We start from the raw sequence: 17950 nt of genomic DNA on the forward strand, positions 1-17950 counted from the left end.
CTCTCCGTTGAAGATACCACCATTTAATAAATATACAGGTGTATTACATATTGTAAATTGACTTCACTTACTGACTGGGACTACCTTTGGTCATCAGCTATTAGTACAGAACAACTGTTTTCGCTACATCTAGTGGTTGCTATACGAAGGATTATTAATCCCGGTACACCTTTCGAATATACACGCATCTCATGTTCCCTAAAAAAAGTGATAAGTGAATTAAATAAAATGTTCATTCTTAGTTTATTTTCAAAATGGGGACCTATCAAAAATAGCAGAGACCTTCGATGGTACATGTCAAACTGTACACAGATAACAGGAATGTATGTCTGTCACTCATTTATGGGATAATTCAAAATGATTTTAATTCCAGTCATGATCATTTACATGAATAGACAAGACTCCAGTTATATATAGATCATGGAAATGTAAGGACTTTTCCATTCCTGTCATATATAATGTAAATGTATTTCATTGACTGTGGACATTATTTCAATCCATGTCATATATAAATTATTTTTATCTTTGAGAATAATCCAGGTGCATGTCTAAGTATCTTGCATTTTGTCACAGATGTGGTTTCATAGTTATCATCTGGGCTCATAATGTAAACTGGATCATTGTCTGCATGTAATAATTGTAGTGATCACTGTCTTGAGTCAAACTAAGACCGTGTCTTATTGCGATTAGTGTTGTAATCACTGACTTGTGTCAAACTAAGACAGTGTATGTATGTGATTAGTGTTGTTATCACTGACTTGTGTCAAACTAAGACAGTGTCTGCAATGTGGGTAAAATTCAATTATTGCTGGGGATTGCCAATGATCCAAGTCTACCCCTAATTTAATATGTAGAGGGGAATGTCTGAGTACTCTCCATTCCTTAAAAATAATGGAGCAGAGGCCCCGCAGTGGCCGAGGCCCATTATTTTTAAGGAATGGAGAGTTACGAGGTTACGAGAGTTACGAGTTGAAAATATTTGAAAAATTCAAATGCTGCTTCAAGATAATGTACAGTTGACAAGCAACTCTCCATTCCTGAAAAATAATGGGGCGTTCAAACAATAGAATGACGTCACAGATGTGTTTTAAGGCAATGTAGCAGGCAAACCCAACACACATTACAAGGTATTAAAATACCAAAGCTGCACGTACACGTGACAGGTTTCATAAACACAACGAACCTGATATTACAACATGGACTTTGATACCTCGGGGTTGACACTGACACAGTGACATGTTGTTTCATGTATGTGCCGATTGTGTTACACAGTTCAAGCTACGTGCAGGCAAGTGAATTAGTGATGGATTCCGCTTGACAAATCCCAGGGTGTGAGTGACAGTTTGTGATAACTATCAGGTCTGTACTGTACTCTAACTACACTAGAGTGGTTCAGTCATGTTCGTGTGCGATGGAGCCAGGGGGAGATGTTGTCTCCTCCTCCTTACTATCCTTGTGGAGTTAGCTACAGCATCGGGTAAGCGTCTTGATCTGTACATTCCACGTACATTTCGTACATCTAGTTGAGTGTGTTACATTTTGGCTCATTAATCAAGCATTCTGTAGACAAAGAAGCAAGGTGAAAGGGAACTTTGACCATATAAACATACTCATAACTGAATCAAGGAGAGGCTATCTGAACGACCACTGCATCGAGTTTATGTGTTGGGAAGATCAGCAACCCTGCCGAGTCCTTCGCTTGGATGAAGTCGGCTGGCCTGAAAAGTGAAACAAAAGGCTTTCTGGTTATTGCTCAGGACCAGTCACTTCACACTTGAAACCGTCAATGTGTGTTTTTGCATAACAATGTAAATATGAAATGTATTTTATGCTATGAATTTAATGAGATTCTCCAACACATTGTAAGTGGATGCCCAGCGTTCAACTTGGCACAAACACAGTATCTTAGGCGACATGATGGAGTGGCTCGATCCTTTTACTACCGTCTTCGCCAGGTCTTAACACAGAGATCCATCCATGGTACGACTCAGAATATGTAGATGGCGTCATGGAAAATGATAAATCATAACACTCTTTGGAATAGGCCCGTATACAGCCTCCAGGCCAACAGACCTGGATACTTTTGATTGTAGCAGATACCAGATATTCTTTTAGTATACATTGCTGTGTGATGAGACAATACATATATGTACATTTGTTGTTTATTAATTTCATTATCCACATTTGCCAAAAACAATCTTAAGCTCTTTGGAGTAAAAATGACAAACTGAAAACGGTGATTTTAATATTTGTTGCCCAATCATTATATTTCGTGAGTGACTAGCATGTTATAGGCTTTTACTTGGAATCGCGTGGATGGAAGAGTCGTTAGTTTTAACCAGTAATGTATACATCGTTTAAGTGAAAAAATACAGTGGTTATCTGCCACATTCCCCAAGTACAATACCATTTGGGATAATGGATCGACCTCCAATTACGTGTTTTCATGCATAAAGAAAAACATTTTCATATTTTCTGTTGCATCTCCGATCTCCGATCCATAAAGTAAAATTAGCTTATCTTTGTATCACAAATTTGGAAGTATAAATAACAGGGCAGATAGATATATACTCATACGCAAAAGAAACGTGACCACTCTTTTCATTGAGTGGGTCAGACGATTTGTGAAGGCCCTAGGGATCCCCGTGCACACATCCAGAGCAGCTAGTTCATCGGCAGTTGTAGGGACTGGGCGCACGTTGTGCAGACGCCTTTTAACCTCATCCAACAAGTGTTCGATGGGTTTCAGATCAGGGCTGAGGGCGGGCCACGGTAGAACACGGATGTTGTGTTGTTGCAGAAAGGCCATGGTAGCTCTGGCAACATGGGGACGAGCGTTGTCCTGCTGGAAAATGTGTTGTTGATGTTGTGCAAAAATGGAACGACGTGAGGTCACATCACTTGGTCGATATACCGCTCAGCAGTGACGCCGTGTCCCCGACCTTGACCAACATTCAGAAAGCATATGGGTCCAAGTCTTGAATTACGTCCAATCCTTGCCCATGTCAAGACGCTAGGTCCAGCCCGTGGATCCCTTTCCACAACGTTTCTGTCAGTGAAACGATCACTTCGACGCCGCCAAATTCTGACTCTTCCGTCTGCATGGGAGACACAAAAGCGACTTTCATCAGAGAAGACGACACGCCTCCACTCACGATAACGCCAATTTTGATGACCCTGTGCCCACCGAAATCTTGTTGTCGATGTCGTGGTTGGAGAACAGGACGACATTCTGGTCGGCGACATCTGAGGTTGTTGGAACGGAGACGTCGAATCACAGTATCCCGGCTAATGTGTCGATTATGTGTTCCTATGGTCTGTCGAGCACTTTCACTTGCAGTTAGGAACGGATGTCGCTGGTGTTGACGGGTAATCTGCCGATCTTGTCGAGGTGTGGTGACCCTAGGACGACCGCTCCGAGGAAGGTCATCTGTGGTCTTTGTAGCATTGTATTGATCCAGGAGACCGTAAATTGTGGTTATGTTAACGTTGAAATGCTGGGCAACATCTTGGGCAGACTCTCCAGCTTTCAAACGCCCGATAGCCTGGTTTCTCCGAATTTGAGTTAGGCGTGGCATTGTTGACCAAGGAGTGGTAGGTCCAAGAATCGGCCACAGTTTTATCCCCAATACAGTTCGTCACAGTTCGTGCATTTTAAATTTCGCGAGAAATGGGTGCATGATACCCCCATATTCATTGAAATGGTGCGTTTTGGCGATTCGTTTTTTATGTTGCGTTCCAAAATGCAACCAAAAATATTGATAACACCATCAGGCTTCTCTACATGCTAAATCTCGTATCAATTTATGATTCCGTGTTTGTTACCTATTTGCTTAAAACCACTTGCGTTGCTTGTGCGTGTGAGTATATAAGCAGTATTCCAAGGTAAGTGTAAGATGAAACTACCTCTATACATGCATCTTTGTTTATCCATTTCTCTTATTTGGATAATTTCCCCCGGATTTAGAAAACAAGAACTTTAGTTATATTTAGATTGACGGATAGTGACCACTTGTCACTATCATTTTCCAAAATGTTGATTTGACGTTGACGACCAATTTTCGAATCAGAGCAAAGGAAAATGTCAGGAAAATGTAAAAGGAATATTTCTATTAGATCTGGATGTAACCGTGTGCCATTTTTAGATTTTGAGTTAAGTTTATTTTTGAAAAAGCTAACAGTGATTGTCATAATAGACAACCTTGACGTTCTCCCAAGGGCGATCAAACAGGATTGTAAGGTTATTACCACTCGCAGGATAAAGTACAGTGTGACGCCTCAATCTTTTACAAGAACATTATATAATTACTACTACATCCGGGAATTGTGCCACGATAGTATATTGTGCGCTGTGTAGTTATATTATGAAATTCAAACTTAGAACTTTACCCCCTTCTTCTTTACAACCCCACACAACTGAATTAATAGACAGTTAGTCATCATAAGCCTCTAGGCATGTGAAGGACAGATCTAAATCTGACCCATCAGTGACCAAAATTATGTCCACTGCAATTCCCTATTTTGACTCGAACCATTCAGTTTTTTTTAGGTGAAAGATTGATTTGCCTTTGCATGTGTTTGTGAAGGGTGCCACAGGTGGAGCAGGATAAGCTCACCTTTTCGCTACCACCTGATATCATGTTTATGATGTAATCGAAACGGTGCAATGGGATAGTAGAAATACTTTCATTTCTTATGACTAAGTTTAGGGTTTTGTCGACATAGCCATTAATTGAAAATCACAGACTTTAATATGTAGTTACTAATTCTATCATAACGACATATTGTCACCAATTCCGTATAACTTGTGAGACTAGCTGGGCTCATATGCACTGACATTTGATGTTTGACTGTCATTATATATGCATCATAATTCCATTACATATTCCCGTTTATAAATGTTGTTGCATAATCCTAAGGCAGCTGAGAATGCAAAAATAGAGTGCACACTGATTCATTGACCGGAGTAATAATTATGTTTAGAGAATGGAGTGCAGAGCAATATATATTGTCTATTGTTAATTGGTATTAGTACTATTTATTTACAGATTAAAATATATAAATTCAGCATAGAGGGCTTGGGTGATTCCGGCACAGTCTGCTTCTACACGCAACTCAGACACCGAATGAGACTGCACCCATGAAGCGCTGCCTTGTCGAACCCACCCAGAATGTCCCCAAACACTGAAGCATTCTGCATTACCCAGAAGGGTTGTATTCCTGGAAGCAAACCCGGGTACTCTCCCAATGTCAGACAACAGATTGGAAGGTACGAAACCTAAGGCACAAAGAACAAATAGGAGTCGGACATCAGGTACTTGGGATGCAAGCGTAGCATTTGGGAAGCGAGGTCCGCATATTTGCCATGTTTTTTCTGACTCTTGTCACATTAGTGACAAAAGGGATAAAGAATTCAATGATATAAATGATTTCATTGGATTTATCACAAGACCAAGTTTGTTGGCCTGGATAGATCGATGGCTATATACGGGCCTATTCCAAAGAATTTTGAATTTATCATTTTCCATGACGACCATATTCTTGATCGTACCAAGGATGGACCTCTGTGTTAAGACCACAAGCATGGCGAAGACGGTAATAAAATGATCGCGCCGGGCGATTATGTCGCTTAAGATACTGTGTTTGTGCAAACGCGGGGCATCCACTGACAATGTGTTGGACAGTCTCATTATATTCATTGTATATTCTTCATTTCGTATGTACATTTTGATGCAAAATCACAAATTGACGGTTTCGAGTGGAAAGTGAGTGGTCTTGAGCAGCAAACAGAAATCCTTCTGTTTCACTTTTCAGGCCAATCGATTTCATCCAAACGAAGGACTCTGCAGGGTTACTGATCTTCTCAACTCAGCGCATTTAAACTCGATGCAGTGGTCGCTCAGATAGCCTCCCCTTGAAAAACTGCGTCTGAGCCGCTTTCATATGGCTCTTCGCTTGGTTGACACTTTTTCTGTACCTTCCAGCAGAAGAAAACCCTCAACAATATCAATACTGACATTGGGAGTAGTAGTAGTAGTAGTAGTAGTAGTAGTAGTAGTAGTAGTAGTAGTAGAAGTAGTACCACTGTTCAGGTTTTAGCATGTGTATGTGGTCTATTTTACCTTTCACCATGATATTGTGATCTCCAGAAAGATACTCATGTCCAGAGGGGTGGCTGTTGAAACAAGCATCTTGCTACAGATGGGGGACGACTGCAGTCTCACACAGCCAGGCAACGGTTCAGTGTCAGGAGTGGGGGGCAGGTCTCAGGGTCATCAACAGTGAACAAGAAAACTCGCTTTTTACAGGTCAGCGTTAAACACAACTGTTTTCTGTTAAGGTTTTTGTTGTGTGCATAGTAACACCGTGTAGAAAGTTACACTGAAGTGGATAATTTGCTGTAACTGTATAATAACTTTGTTTAGGCTCGCTTTCTGGCAGTGGGACCAATTACTGGTTGGGAATTGACAGATTAGGAGGTAATGGCTGGCGTGTTACCGACCATCTCGGTCAGTCACAGGTGAGTCATGTCTTGTACATGTCATATGTACATTACAATATTGAATATAACATTCGCATTGACGTTTGCTACTGAACGGGTAAGACTTGTTCAATTATTGAGTTATATAATCCCGCTAACTAATACCAACTTATTTAATTACATTGATAAGGATAATGTTTGGATCGGACCTTGGTTCCCCTTGTTGCATGTCCCGCAATTATTTTCTAATATTTTAGGACTGGACTCAATAGTTTGGTGACCCAATGCTTAATAGAAAACAAATTTCAATTACTTTTTATAAAATACAATATCAAAACATCTAATCTATCCTGATCTTACAGACAGGAAGGGTGTGAGACAATGGAAAACGTATTTGTTACTATGTTTGCACTAACTGATGAACAAAAATATGTTTCCTGTCAATGAAATTCAACTATATTTTTTTAAGTCTCTCACGAGTAATGCCTCCAAGAATAGGAACTTTATGTATATTTATCCCCATGTATTTATTTTTAAGACAATTCTTTTATAATTCCAGGAACTAGTCTACAATAGATTATCTTCGAGCTACAATCGGCGCGACAGAAATTGTGCAGTATGGTCCTCAACAAAGGCTTGGTCAACGGTTAGGTGTGATTCGGCATTTCAATTCATATGCCAAAAGCCAGCAGGTAATATTTGTTCCAGAATACTACAATTTGGAAAAGGAAATATTTTGCAGTTTGGTGTTTTGTTTAAGAAACACTTATAATACAATAAAGAAACTGACTTCAATGTAAATATGAATGGTCAACTTGAATTAACATGATGAAATGGTATGTCGGTCGTTTGTATTTTTAGAATGTGTCAAGAATATGTTTGGAATCAACTGTTCCTCGGAATGCCACTGTAAAGGGGAGCCATGTGACCCCACGTCTGGGATCTGTAAACATGGCTGCCTACTAGGGTGGAGTGGACAATCATGTGACACAGGTGAGATCAATGTAAGACTTACTTCTAGTTTCACTTGAATTCGAAATACGAAACTCTCTTTTTGGAGCACGGCAGCAGACAGCTTGTGATATACTACGAAACGTGTTATATATACCATGATGAAAGAAGTCATGTATCCCGCAGAAGCTTCAGTAACTGGTGTAGCCACCGTTAGTATTCACTAATGCTTGACAACGTTGGCGTATACTGTTCATCAGGTGCTGGACATAACGTTGAGTCCTCGTTTGCCATTTTGCGACTAATCGCTGAGCCAGTTAATGGCGGTTGGCGCCAGGGACGTGATGTCATCGAATTCGCAGCCGTAGTTCACCCCACACATGCTCAATAGGTGACAAAGTCGGGTAAATATACAGGTCAATCCATGTGCGGACCTTTCTACTGCAGGAAGTCGGTCACCACCCTGTCACTTTGAGGTCTTGCTTTGTCGTCCTGGAACCAATCTGCTGATCCAAACCGGTACAAAAGTGTCATTACCTGAGGTTGAACAATCTCGTTGATATCGTTCTGCGGTTCTGCGGTTCTGCTGGTAGATATAACACTATTCTATAGATGTTAACACATTTGAAGATACATCTGTGTGTTTAAAGTTGATTTTGACGGCCCGGGCCAAGTCGGACCCAACACAAGCAAAACACTTCTGATAGAGACTATGTTGAGAATGTAGAGGGAAAAGGGCTTCACTTTGAGCCCCTTGTTTTCTTTAAGTACAGCGATCTGAGACACTATAAAGTGGTATTTAGGCGGATATAATACTAATCTATAGATGTGAATCCATTTGATGATACATATGTGAGTTTAAAGTTGATTTTGACAGCCCCGGCCATGTCGGACCGAACACTTGTGTGACTGTTGAGAGTATAGGGAGAAGAGGTCTACTTTAACCAACGTGTCTGCTTTAAATACGACGATCAGTGACATTATAAAGTAGTATTTACTTATATATAGTACGGTCCTATAAATATAAACGCTATGCCGACAGATGGAAATTTGTGTCACGATAGGTAGAAGTATTTGATACGTTTCAAATCTTATTTCGTTTAACGATTGCTCTGTTACATGTTACCAAGATCAGCGACGCTTACACACAGCTCCACTTTCTGGTTTTCAACCGATTTACTCCGAATTACTTATTTATGGTGCACTTTTTTGTTTGGTGATTGTTCATTAATGTCATGTGTGTATGTTTCATCAATTATATGTAGGTATGATCGCCGATAATGAAGTAATTAGCCAGTAACACTTTGGCCCGCCTTGGCCCGCCTTGGCCCGGCCCGGCCCGACTTTTAGGCAATCCCGGTTATCGGTGTAAGAACGGGGGCGATTCTGAAAAAGCATTAGATGTCCTGAACCTCTGCCAGAGTCTGCCGATAATGCTTTGCCTTACATTTAGACGTTGAGTCACAGTTCCTGAGTGTTGTCTATAGTGTAGCCAGCCAATGGCCCTGTCCCTGTCTTGGATGCTGATTTGTCGTCGAACCATCTTCAAATTCAATTGATGATGTATGGAAAATAGTCCGATCTTTTATTGCTAAAATCGGCATGCATTTAATGACACTCATGCAAAACAAGTGCAAATGATGAATGCGATGGAATAATTGATGCTTCAATGCAGTTTGTTAGTTTAGTCTAAGTTCGTGCTTCAAATCCATGAAAAGGGAAATCTGGGTTAAGATAAAACGTTTCTAAAGATCAGCGTTGTGATTGCATGTCCCATAATAACATGATGTCTAAAGTCCAAATGAGACCCCAAAGGGGGATATTCTGACACTATCTGACTTAAAAGAGATACTTACAAAAATTATCAAAAAAAATTCCTTTGACCCTTAACTTCTTTTGAGTATTATTTCATACATTTCCATTTGTTCAAGTGAATGTTCTTCAATATGTTGTCCACGGTTTATTTTATTTTCAGAAAAACTCAAAGCTGAAGGTGAAGTATTACTTTCAGACACTACACATAAGTTACACATACACAGATATTGTCTTGCAAGAAACCATGTACTAAAGCTCGTTTTCCTGCCAGGTTCATCGTGGAACAACGAACGTTTGTGGATGTAGAATATCTTATGACATCTTTTTTCACGGACTCATCATTACCATATATAATGAATCCCATGGTCATTCCGGACCAGTGTGGATCTAAAGTAGTTGATAACTGTCCAAAGAACCGACAAATTTGGATCGAGTGGCTACAAGTATTTATCTGGATGATTGTGTGCAATTATTTCCAGACTATGCGAATTGTTGGCCACGACAGTGCTGTGAACCACTGGTTTGTGTTATTCAGAATCGACCACATATAGTTCGCACTTTGCACAGTGGTTTTCTTCTGACTGAGAGTCTGAACCATTTACGTTTTACCAAGTACAACAATAACCATATTGTTGAAAGAAAGTAAGGGAATTGTTAACTCCTATTTGTCATATCTTCATACATAGAGGTGACTACATCCTATATGTGCATTTCGTTGTGTACCTTGAAAATTTAACTCAGTGCATGATACCAGTTTCAGGAAGAATTATAAACAGCAATAAGATGTCAACAAACAATATGAATTATTCGTGATAATTTGGTGAGTTGTTATAGAGGTATTATGTTGAAGACTATCAGGATAGCAAATATATGGGATTGACTATGATTGGCGAAAGGTTTGTCTTTCGTCTCAGAGTACTGCTTGAATAGCTGATTCAGGGTACTTCAAATAGCAAGTAAAATAATTGCCACATTCCAATTCATACATTTGGCAGCACATAATATCATATCAAGTACATACATACATAAACGAGTCACGTCTATTCAGCATGTTGAAAATTGTCATAGTGTAGAATGACTTTTTGTCTTTTAGCAAAGTTCTACTGCTTCAAAATCAACGGTGTCAATGAGATGGTGTTCAGGACAAACCAGAAAAACACCACCTATCGATCAGTGGCTGCCTTAGACAAGGGAGGTAACCTTATTACATCATGTGACAAAACGATATTCGATTACTTTGAGGCAGGAGGATTGGCTACACTGAAAGTGAGAAAGGATGGAGACCGTTACGAACCCAAGTGTGGAGAAATTAAGGTATTCTGCGCGAAGAATACTCGAAACGCTAATCTAAAATTAATTCAATAATGTTTAAAATATAGATTGTGCCCAAGTAAATGCAAACGCGATTACATTATGACTATAGAATGTTTTTTTTAAAAACATTTTTATGTTTTCTGTTATGATAAATTACACTATTACATAAGTTCAAATAATTTAATTTTATTGACTAATTAAGAACCGTGTGACATTTAGCCATTATAGACATACTCTAATGTGACTACAACGGTCCTTTTGTCTCTTCTCTGCGCCAAAGGGATAATATAATGATACCGAGCAGACATGCTCAAGGAAATGGTGTTCAAAGTGGAAATTACACCATCTCATTCACGTTTACTGGCGTATCATAGCCTCGCATGTTTCCATCATTTAAAACTCGATTAATATAAAGTTAGTTACGCAATTGTTGTCTTATCAGTAATTTATAGCACTTACAAGACCCATATGATCAATTCACTAGGGGGCTTCATCGTCTTCAAACTGTTCCTGAGTTCCGTCTCAACGTTCACTGATAAGTCATATTCATCAAAGTATTTGCAAAGGGAATCATTTAGAGCACGTGCGACGTTATGCGCGGTTCACATCTGTACATTGCCCATAGACATTTACAGACCCCTGCTGACCTTCATGATAAGGTTCGACTGAAAACGTTTATTCAAAACCGACAGTTCACTACGTAGGCACATCGATGGCCCCAAAGATAGTTCCACGTAGGACAGTCCCAAGGTAAAATTGTATACGTGAGTTTTTGTAAGTTTTTGTGGTATCCATTTTCATGTCTTTTTTCCATGCGATAAAGACATTCATGCTATCTCATGTTCAATGTTTAACATTAGGAATCAGACCACGTGGTGACGTGGAGGTTCAAGTTTCAGGAGTTCCCTGTGACATTTTCGGCGTATGATGTCCAATTCGAGGTGACGTGCGACTTCACCGAGGCGGACACACTACACAGACGTATTGCCAGTGAAGGCGAAAAGTAAGCTGTTAGTAGTACATTGTTAAAACATCAAGTTGACATGGCCTAGTTGCTTTTGTAAATACGGTACACTTGTAGCGGATTCTAATCCGAGATTCGCCCCATTTTTAAGCTCTGTTTGTCACTACCGCTGTAACCAACTTTGTACATATCTACGTCATGCATAATTTTTGGCTCTTCCCCCGCAATCCAACTGCACGACGATTTTTTATTCTATTGGTAAACCTGAAGCAACCTTATTTTTAGTTTCCTGAAACTAAGCTATTTTCTTTTCAAAACTTAGTGCCCATGATCATTCGTGTGAATGGATTTAGTAAGGATTTGATTGATACAGTATTGCACAGTTCATGCGGTAACTTTCAAACTAGAGTTGATTCAGTATTAACTGTTTCTCTACCTCAAGTACGCTATACGTTTTGTGACTTTGTCGCCATCCTCTAAACATAGACCCCCGAACCAGACAACAACGTTAACTGAAAGTAAGCTGTCCGTCAGTTTTGACATCATCGACCCTTACAAGGATGTTCCTGTGACTACTGCCACTCTTGGACAGCAGGTGCAGCTGCAGATGAAGCTCAACAGCGAAGTCGGTATGTAGTCTATTCAATGAGATTACAACTGTATGATTGTACTGTCTTTGGCCTCTCCCCAAAAACGTTAAAATTGATATGTTGTCACTGATGTCTTCCAAACGATCTACAAAACAGAAATCGAAATGACTTTTCGTAAGCAATGTTACTATTGATTGTTTTGTTATGTTTTATTTGTTTATTTTTTTTGGTACAATAATAGATTATATAGTATATTCCGTTACATCCGTATTTAATATTGACTGGTCCAGTCTACAAATAAATATGTAAACAGCAAGTCCTTGCTCAATGCAAAATGTAAAATTTCCGTTTCTATTGTGTACCCCTCACAGCTTCCGGTTTAGAACTGGGTCACAAGCATTCTGGATGTGTCGTCATATAACTGGAGTATTGCGTTCAACAAACAAAATGTATTTGGTGTAAAACAATTGCTGATGATTTGCTACATAATGCATATAATAAATATATTACGCCAACTCCAGAGAATAACCAGTCTCGATTATCCCCCGAAACATATCACACTTGGCGTCATGGGCAAAATAGCAGGGAAATACATATGAATGGATCGCTGAAAATCAGTGATGACGCCAGATGTAGGCGAAAATATCAAGCATGTCCTGCCCTACCGGGAGATTTGTTGCAGGTTCATTCAGCAGTAATATAGTTCAATGGTTACTTCAATGTTGAGTGTCTTAGGGAACTATACGAAGTCATTACAGGAGGGTTATTGGATATTATCAGTGGCATTCAGTCAGCAGGTTCCGATCAACAGTTTATTTGTTGTTAAAGAAATACTTATTCTCGAACTCATATTCAGATTGTAAAAAGCCTTGTTCAGGAACGTGGAAAATCATGCAAGTCAAAGTCGCTTACTTGGTATAAATTGGTATAATATTGGTACAAATAAGTGGACATGAGTACAATAAACATTTGTTGCAGCAAACATCTTCTGACATAAGCAATAAGAAAACAACATGCCTTTGACTAAGGCGTGCTTTATATAAAGAATATGTTTCGTCGAATAAGCCAGATTGTTTATTCTCTGACGTTAACGTTTTATATTTAAATAATATATCCCAATTAAGATCCTCGTTCCAAACCATACATTAACAAATTTTCCCAAGCAAAACCTAGATAGATTTTCAGACTGATGGAACCTGTTGATAGTTTTTAAAGACATCAATCAACTGCTTGTGGCACACTTGTACTATATATATATAAGCAAGGAACTGTGTTAGATTTCTTGAGATTTGTTTAAGATTTTGTGTTTTATGCTGTTTCAAGCGATTATGCTGGAATATTCTAAAAGCTGCGCAAAGCCATACTTATTCACTCACTAACTCTCTATGCTGCCACATGGATCAATCATAAGAATGTTCCCATCCCTCTATCTTTCTCCAAGAGAACCTTCTCGGCAATTTAATACATTTTGTTAAAGTTTTTTGTGTGTTGTCTAAGTGAGTTTGTTTTGCAGTTTAACTTGCCCGAGGGTGTTGGGGGCTGCTTGCTTGACGCTTTACGCTGTAATGTGTACATAGACGTAACATTATCATGCTGTAACCGTCTCTCTTTCAACTTTGTTGGTACCGGCAAAGTCATATTTGGTAATAGTTAACAACACACTGAGTCTGTCGATTCCTTGCTACTGCTATATCTATGCAATAGTTTTGAAGTATATTTTGTAAAAGCAATTACATCACTTCTCACTGAACTCTGCAGTACATTGCCATGTTCTCGTGCTTCACTGGCACAGGAAGTCAGATTATTCCAAGATATGTTGCATCTTTACCAATCTTTACACATTTCGTATAACGGTACAGTAACGATATCAGTACAGATTTACATGCAATATTGTGCTTGACTGTGTTGTCACTTTCCTTTATTTGAGTTGTACGTCATATCTTTGTGTTTCAGAGTATGGAATCAGCGCCATAGCTCCTTTCAACTGTTCTGTCAGCTCGCCTGATGACCATCACTATGTATTGCTTTCTGATGAACATGGGTAATTACAATGTTTAAATCTGTGTACATCGAAATGTCAGGTGTGAATATGAAATCTGAAATGATTATGTGAAACATTTGTTTAGCAAAGAAATATACTAAACCAGAGTTATGACTCGATAAATTCGTCAGGCAATGAATACTTTAGTTATTTTTTTATGCAAATTGTGCGAATGGCGTGTGCGACCTGTAACACAGGACGTGGTTACTTCCAGTGGTCCATTCATATCATTTCCACAATTATTTCCCCCATAACGCCAAATGGAATCTGTTTCGGTTATTGACAATATATATTATTACTTCCAATATTGCTCTACTAAACATATCTAGAGGCCCAATCGTCTAAGGAGCCGCAATTTGCTCTGCAGAGTTGCGACCCTTGAGAACGACAGAAACCTGTGGTCGTGGGTTGGAATCCCGGTTCGCACCGACTGTTCTAGGTTTGTAAGCACCATACTTTTCGTGGTTTTCACCAAAGTGGTAAAGGCCTGAGACCGACATCACTTAGGCTCCTCCCACATTAAGCTGACACGCTGTGATATAACCTGAATACTGTTCAAGGCATGTTTTTCAGAAGATCCAGCATGTCACCCCCTTTCCCTAACCCCACCACCGCCACAAGCAGATGATCAAATGATCGGTCCCTAACTGGGTTATTTGTTAACATGTTTTGAAGGTGCATGACAGAGAACGCCCAGATTCAGTTCCCTAACACGGACCTCCTGACGTGGCGTAGTGAGCTGTTCGAGACCTTCGCCTTTCCCGGATATGACAAGCTCCTCTTCCGGTGTCAGTTCCATACATGTTTCGACGAAGAGCATCCTATCTGTCATGATGTAAGTGTCACATACATTGGTGGCTAGAAAATGTACACGTATGTGCATAACTGTGTACAAGGTTTACCAATGGTATATAATATATGTACTGTGAAAATGTTGTCTCATATGCCACGTATTAATACAGCGACAGATTTACAATGTAACTGAAAAACCGAAGGTCATAATCTAATGAAACAAACGCAGAAGTCAGTAATTCACCCTGACATAAGAACCATTTGTTGTAACTGTAACGTAACTAAAATAATACGTTGTTTAACGAAATGTATTTATTTCAAAATGTAGTGTGTTCAAGGCATTCCATATCCTCGTGTAGCAAGTCCAACAATTCAATCAACGCAAGCCTGCATTATCATACAGTGTGCTCCCTCCACTGATGTTTGTTTTGTTTGTTGGTGAACGCCGCACTCAGCAATATTCCAGCAACATGACGGCTGTCTGTAAAATAATCGAGTCTGGACCAGACAATCCAGTGATTGACATCATGAGCATCGAACCACCCAATTGGGATCGATGACATGTATCAACCAAGTCAGCGAGCCTGACCACCCGATCCCCTTAGTCGCCTTTTACGGCAAGTGTGGATTGCTGAAGACCTATTCTACCCCGGAATCTTCACGGTTCTCCACTGATGTAAATCCTCTTATATCATAACATGTTTCTAATAGCTTCAGAATGTAGTTCAGACATTCACTATTATGCTTATTGTCTCCAGCCAATAGATGTACATGAAGGGATGTATACCACCGTTGTATCTATTACAGATGTGCACCCACTCTAAGAAGAGGAAGGTCAGGAAGATGCGGAAGAGGAGACGTTCGCACAAACCTCGTCATCCAGTAGAGGTCGGGACAACACTCGCTGTCAAGACTGGCAACGTTTAAATCAGAACATAATGTGACGATTTGTGTTGGCGGGCATAGATGTCCAACGCCATATTTACCCTGTTTTGGTATTTCGTATTCCTGTGAGAATTACAGTACTAACCTGTGATGTAACCACTGAAAGTGAGTTGGGGAATATGGTTTTACGTCTTTCTAGCCATATTCCAGCAATCTCACGGCAGGGTGGCATGGTCCTTCGGCGTGACGAACGCTGCACATAACCTCTGGGCTTTGTAAAATTGATGATCATATGATGGAGACACTTACTTTGAACATTGGTTTAATAATTCTTTTGATGTTACTATTTTATACCTGTCAGTTTGTCAATATTAATTGATTGGAAAGGTAGAGATAGAAACGTTCTGACACGTTTCATCAATTCCATATAGATTAATACCCTTTCTTGGTGCGTGGGTATTGCTCAACCTCATGGTTTTCGTAAGATGTACCATATGATAATAAATATTCTGATCATCATCATCATATTAGTGTGAATGAACAAATGACATCTACTAATTTATGGTGGCTGAAGTAATTCCAAAGATCTATACCTAATTAAGAGATAATTAGTGCGCTTACTCACTGAATATTAAATGGTTTTTACCTCACCTTCGTCGGCGATGTTGTAAGCGATATGTCGAAGTCGTTTCTACAGTATACTTGAAACTGATCGGGTGTGGTTGAAGTTAATGATTGGAAATTGTGACTCCATACACGCCGTTCGGTAGGAAAGCTGGCTGAATTACTTGAACACGGACAATGGTGCTGAAAGACAAACGGTCATGGACGAAGGTACTGTCTGATTCTGAGATGACTAACTCTAGAGTGCTTGGCTTCCCATTTAGCAAGTACCATATTGGTGAGATCATCAGTACCCCTTTGGAATGAGTTCCCGGGCCAAATCATGCCTACTTTGTGCCATCTGTGGGCTACTGTCAAGTATGCAACTGTCTCGCCATAATGACAACTGTAGAAAGTACACGGCAATATTGACCCGTGAAGATCCGGGGTAGAATAGGTCTTCAGCAACCTATGCTTGCCGTAAAAGGCGACTATGCTTGTCGTAAGAGGCGACTAACGGGATCGGGTGGTCAGACTCGCTGACTTGGTTGACGCATGTCATCGATCCCAATTGCGTGGATCGATGCTCATGATATCAATCACTGGGTTGTCTGGTCCAGACTCGATTATTTACAGACCGCCGTCATATAGCTGGAATATTGCTGAGTGCGGCGTTGAACGACAAACCAACCAACCAACAATATTACCACATTATTATAAGTTAGTCGTCGATACATGGTTGCAGCAATCAGACTACCATGTTTTAGGCGTGCATTTTCCGCGAATATATAGCGTTTGGGTACATTCAATAATATTAACATTAACTAGACACGTTCCATATGTGTGAATATTGTAACCTTAATTCATATGGAGCAAATTAGGAATATCTATCTCTCTATCAAGTATGGGGAATTGTGTTGCGTATGAACGTAGTGTGTTTACTAAACGTTCATTGTGAGGTCAAACATCTACAAACCTACAAACTGGAATAAAACAAAAGATGCTAAAAGGGTGAGAGATTTTATGAACTTATATAATATGTTTCTGTTGTAAAAAAACATGATCTGAATCAGAAACTGGAGAGCTTCACATATTGCACCCCTGTGGGGATTAGAACTCGGTCTTTGGCGTGACAAGCAAACGCGTTCTCCACGAGACTACCCAACTGCCCCATATATAATTGAATATATATTTAGGAAAAACAATGGAATGTAAGTAAGACCATTGCGAACTGATTTTAACAAATATTTTTTTATCAAATCGTATTGTCACAAAACTCAATAAGCTAGTAAATTCCGATGGAAATGTAATATGGCATGACTAGCTCTCTCGCCTACAATGTTTTTTGGATGTTATGATGTTTTGTGTTGTTCGGATATTATGAACATACTTTTGGAAACTGCAGCTGCACTCTTTGCTGTCTTGTCTGACATTGCGAGAAGAGTCTGTTGTCAAATACTCAGCTACGTAGCGGATGATGTATTCCTACGCTAACCTTACGTTTGATTTTTCAA

At 39.6% G+C, this 17950-nt stretch overlaps 1 protein-coding gene across 2 annotated transcripts; it reads left to right on the forward strand.

Annotated features, from left to right (window-relative positions):
- Nucleotides 1-1212: 1212 nt before the first annotated feature.
- On the forward strand, nt 1213-16352 carry LOC124136213. 2 transcript variants are annotated; one of them, XM_046502076.2, is made up of 12 exons: nt 1215-1477; nt 6150-6308; nt 6426-6520; nt 7041-7173; nt 7343-7474; nt 9408-9425; nt 10341-10561; nt 11422-11564; nt 12012-12154; nt 14069-14156; nt 14832-14991; nt 15756-16352. In XM_046502076.2, exons 1-12 carry the CDS (start codon nt 1399-1401, stop codon nt 15873-15875), a joined length of 1491 nt encoding a protein of 496 aa, XP_046358032.2. In that variant the 5' UTR covers nt 1215-1398; the 3' UTR covers nt 15876-16352. The 2 variants fall into 2 exon arrangements, with proteins under 2 accessions (XP_046358033.2, XP_046358032.2); XM_046502077.2 differs by lacking the exon at nt 9408-9425 and having other exon boundaries at nt 1213-1477.
- Nucleotides 16353-17950: the final 1598 nt, after the last annotated feature.

This window comes from Haliotis rufescens, unplaced genomic scaffold (genome assembly GCF_023055435.1).
Source record: "Haliotis rufescens isolate VD_foot unplaced genomic scaffold, xgHalRufe1.0.p SCAF_2, whole genome shotgun sequence".
NCBI lineage: Eukaryota > Metazoa > Mollusca > Gastropoda > Lepetellida > Haliotidae > Haliotis > Haliotis rufescens.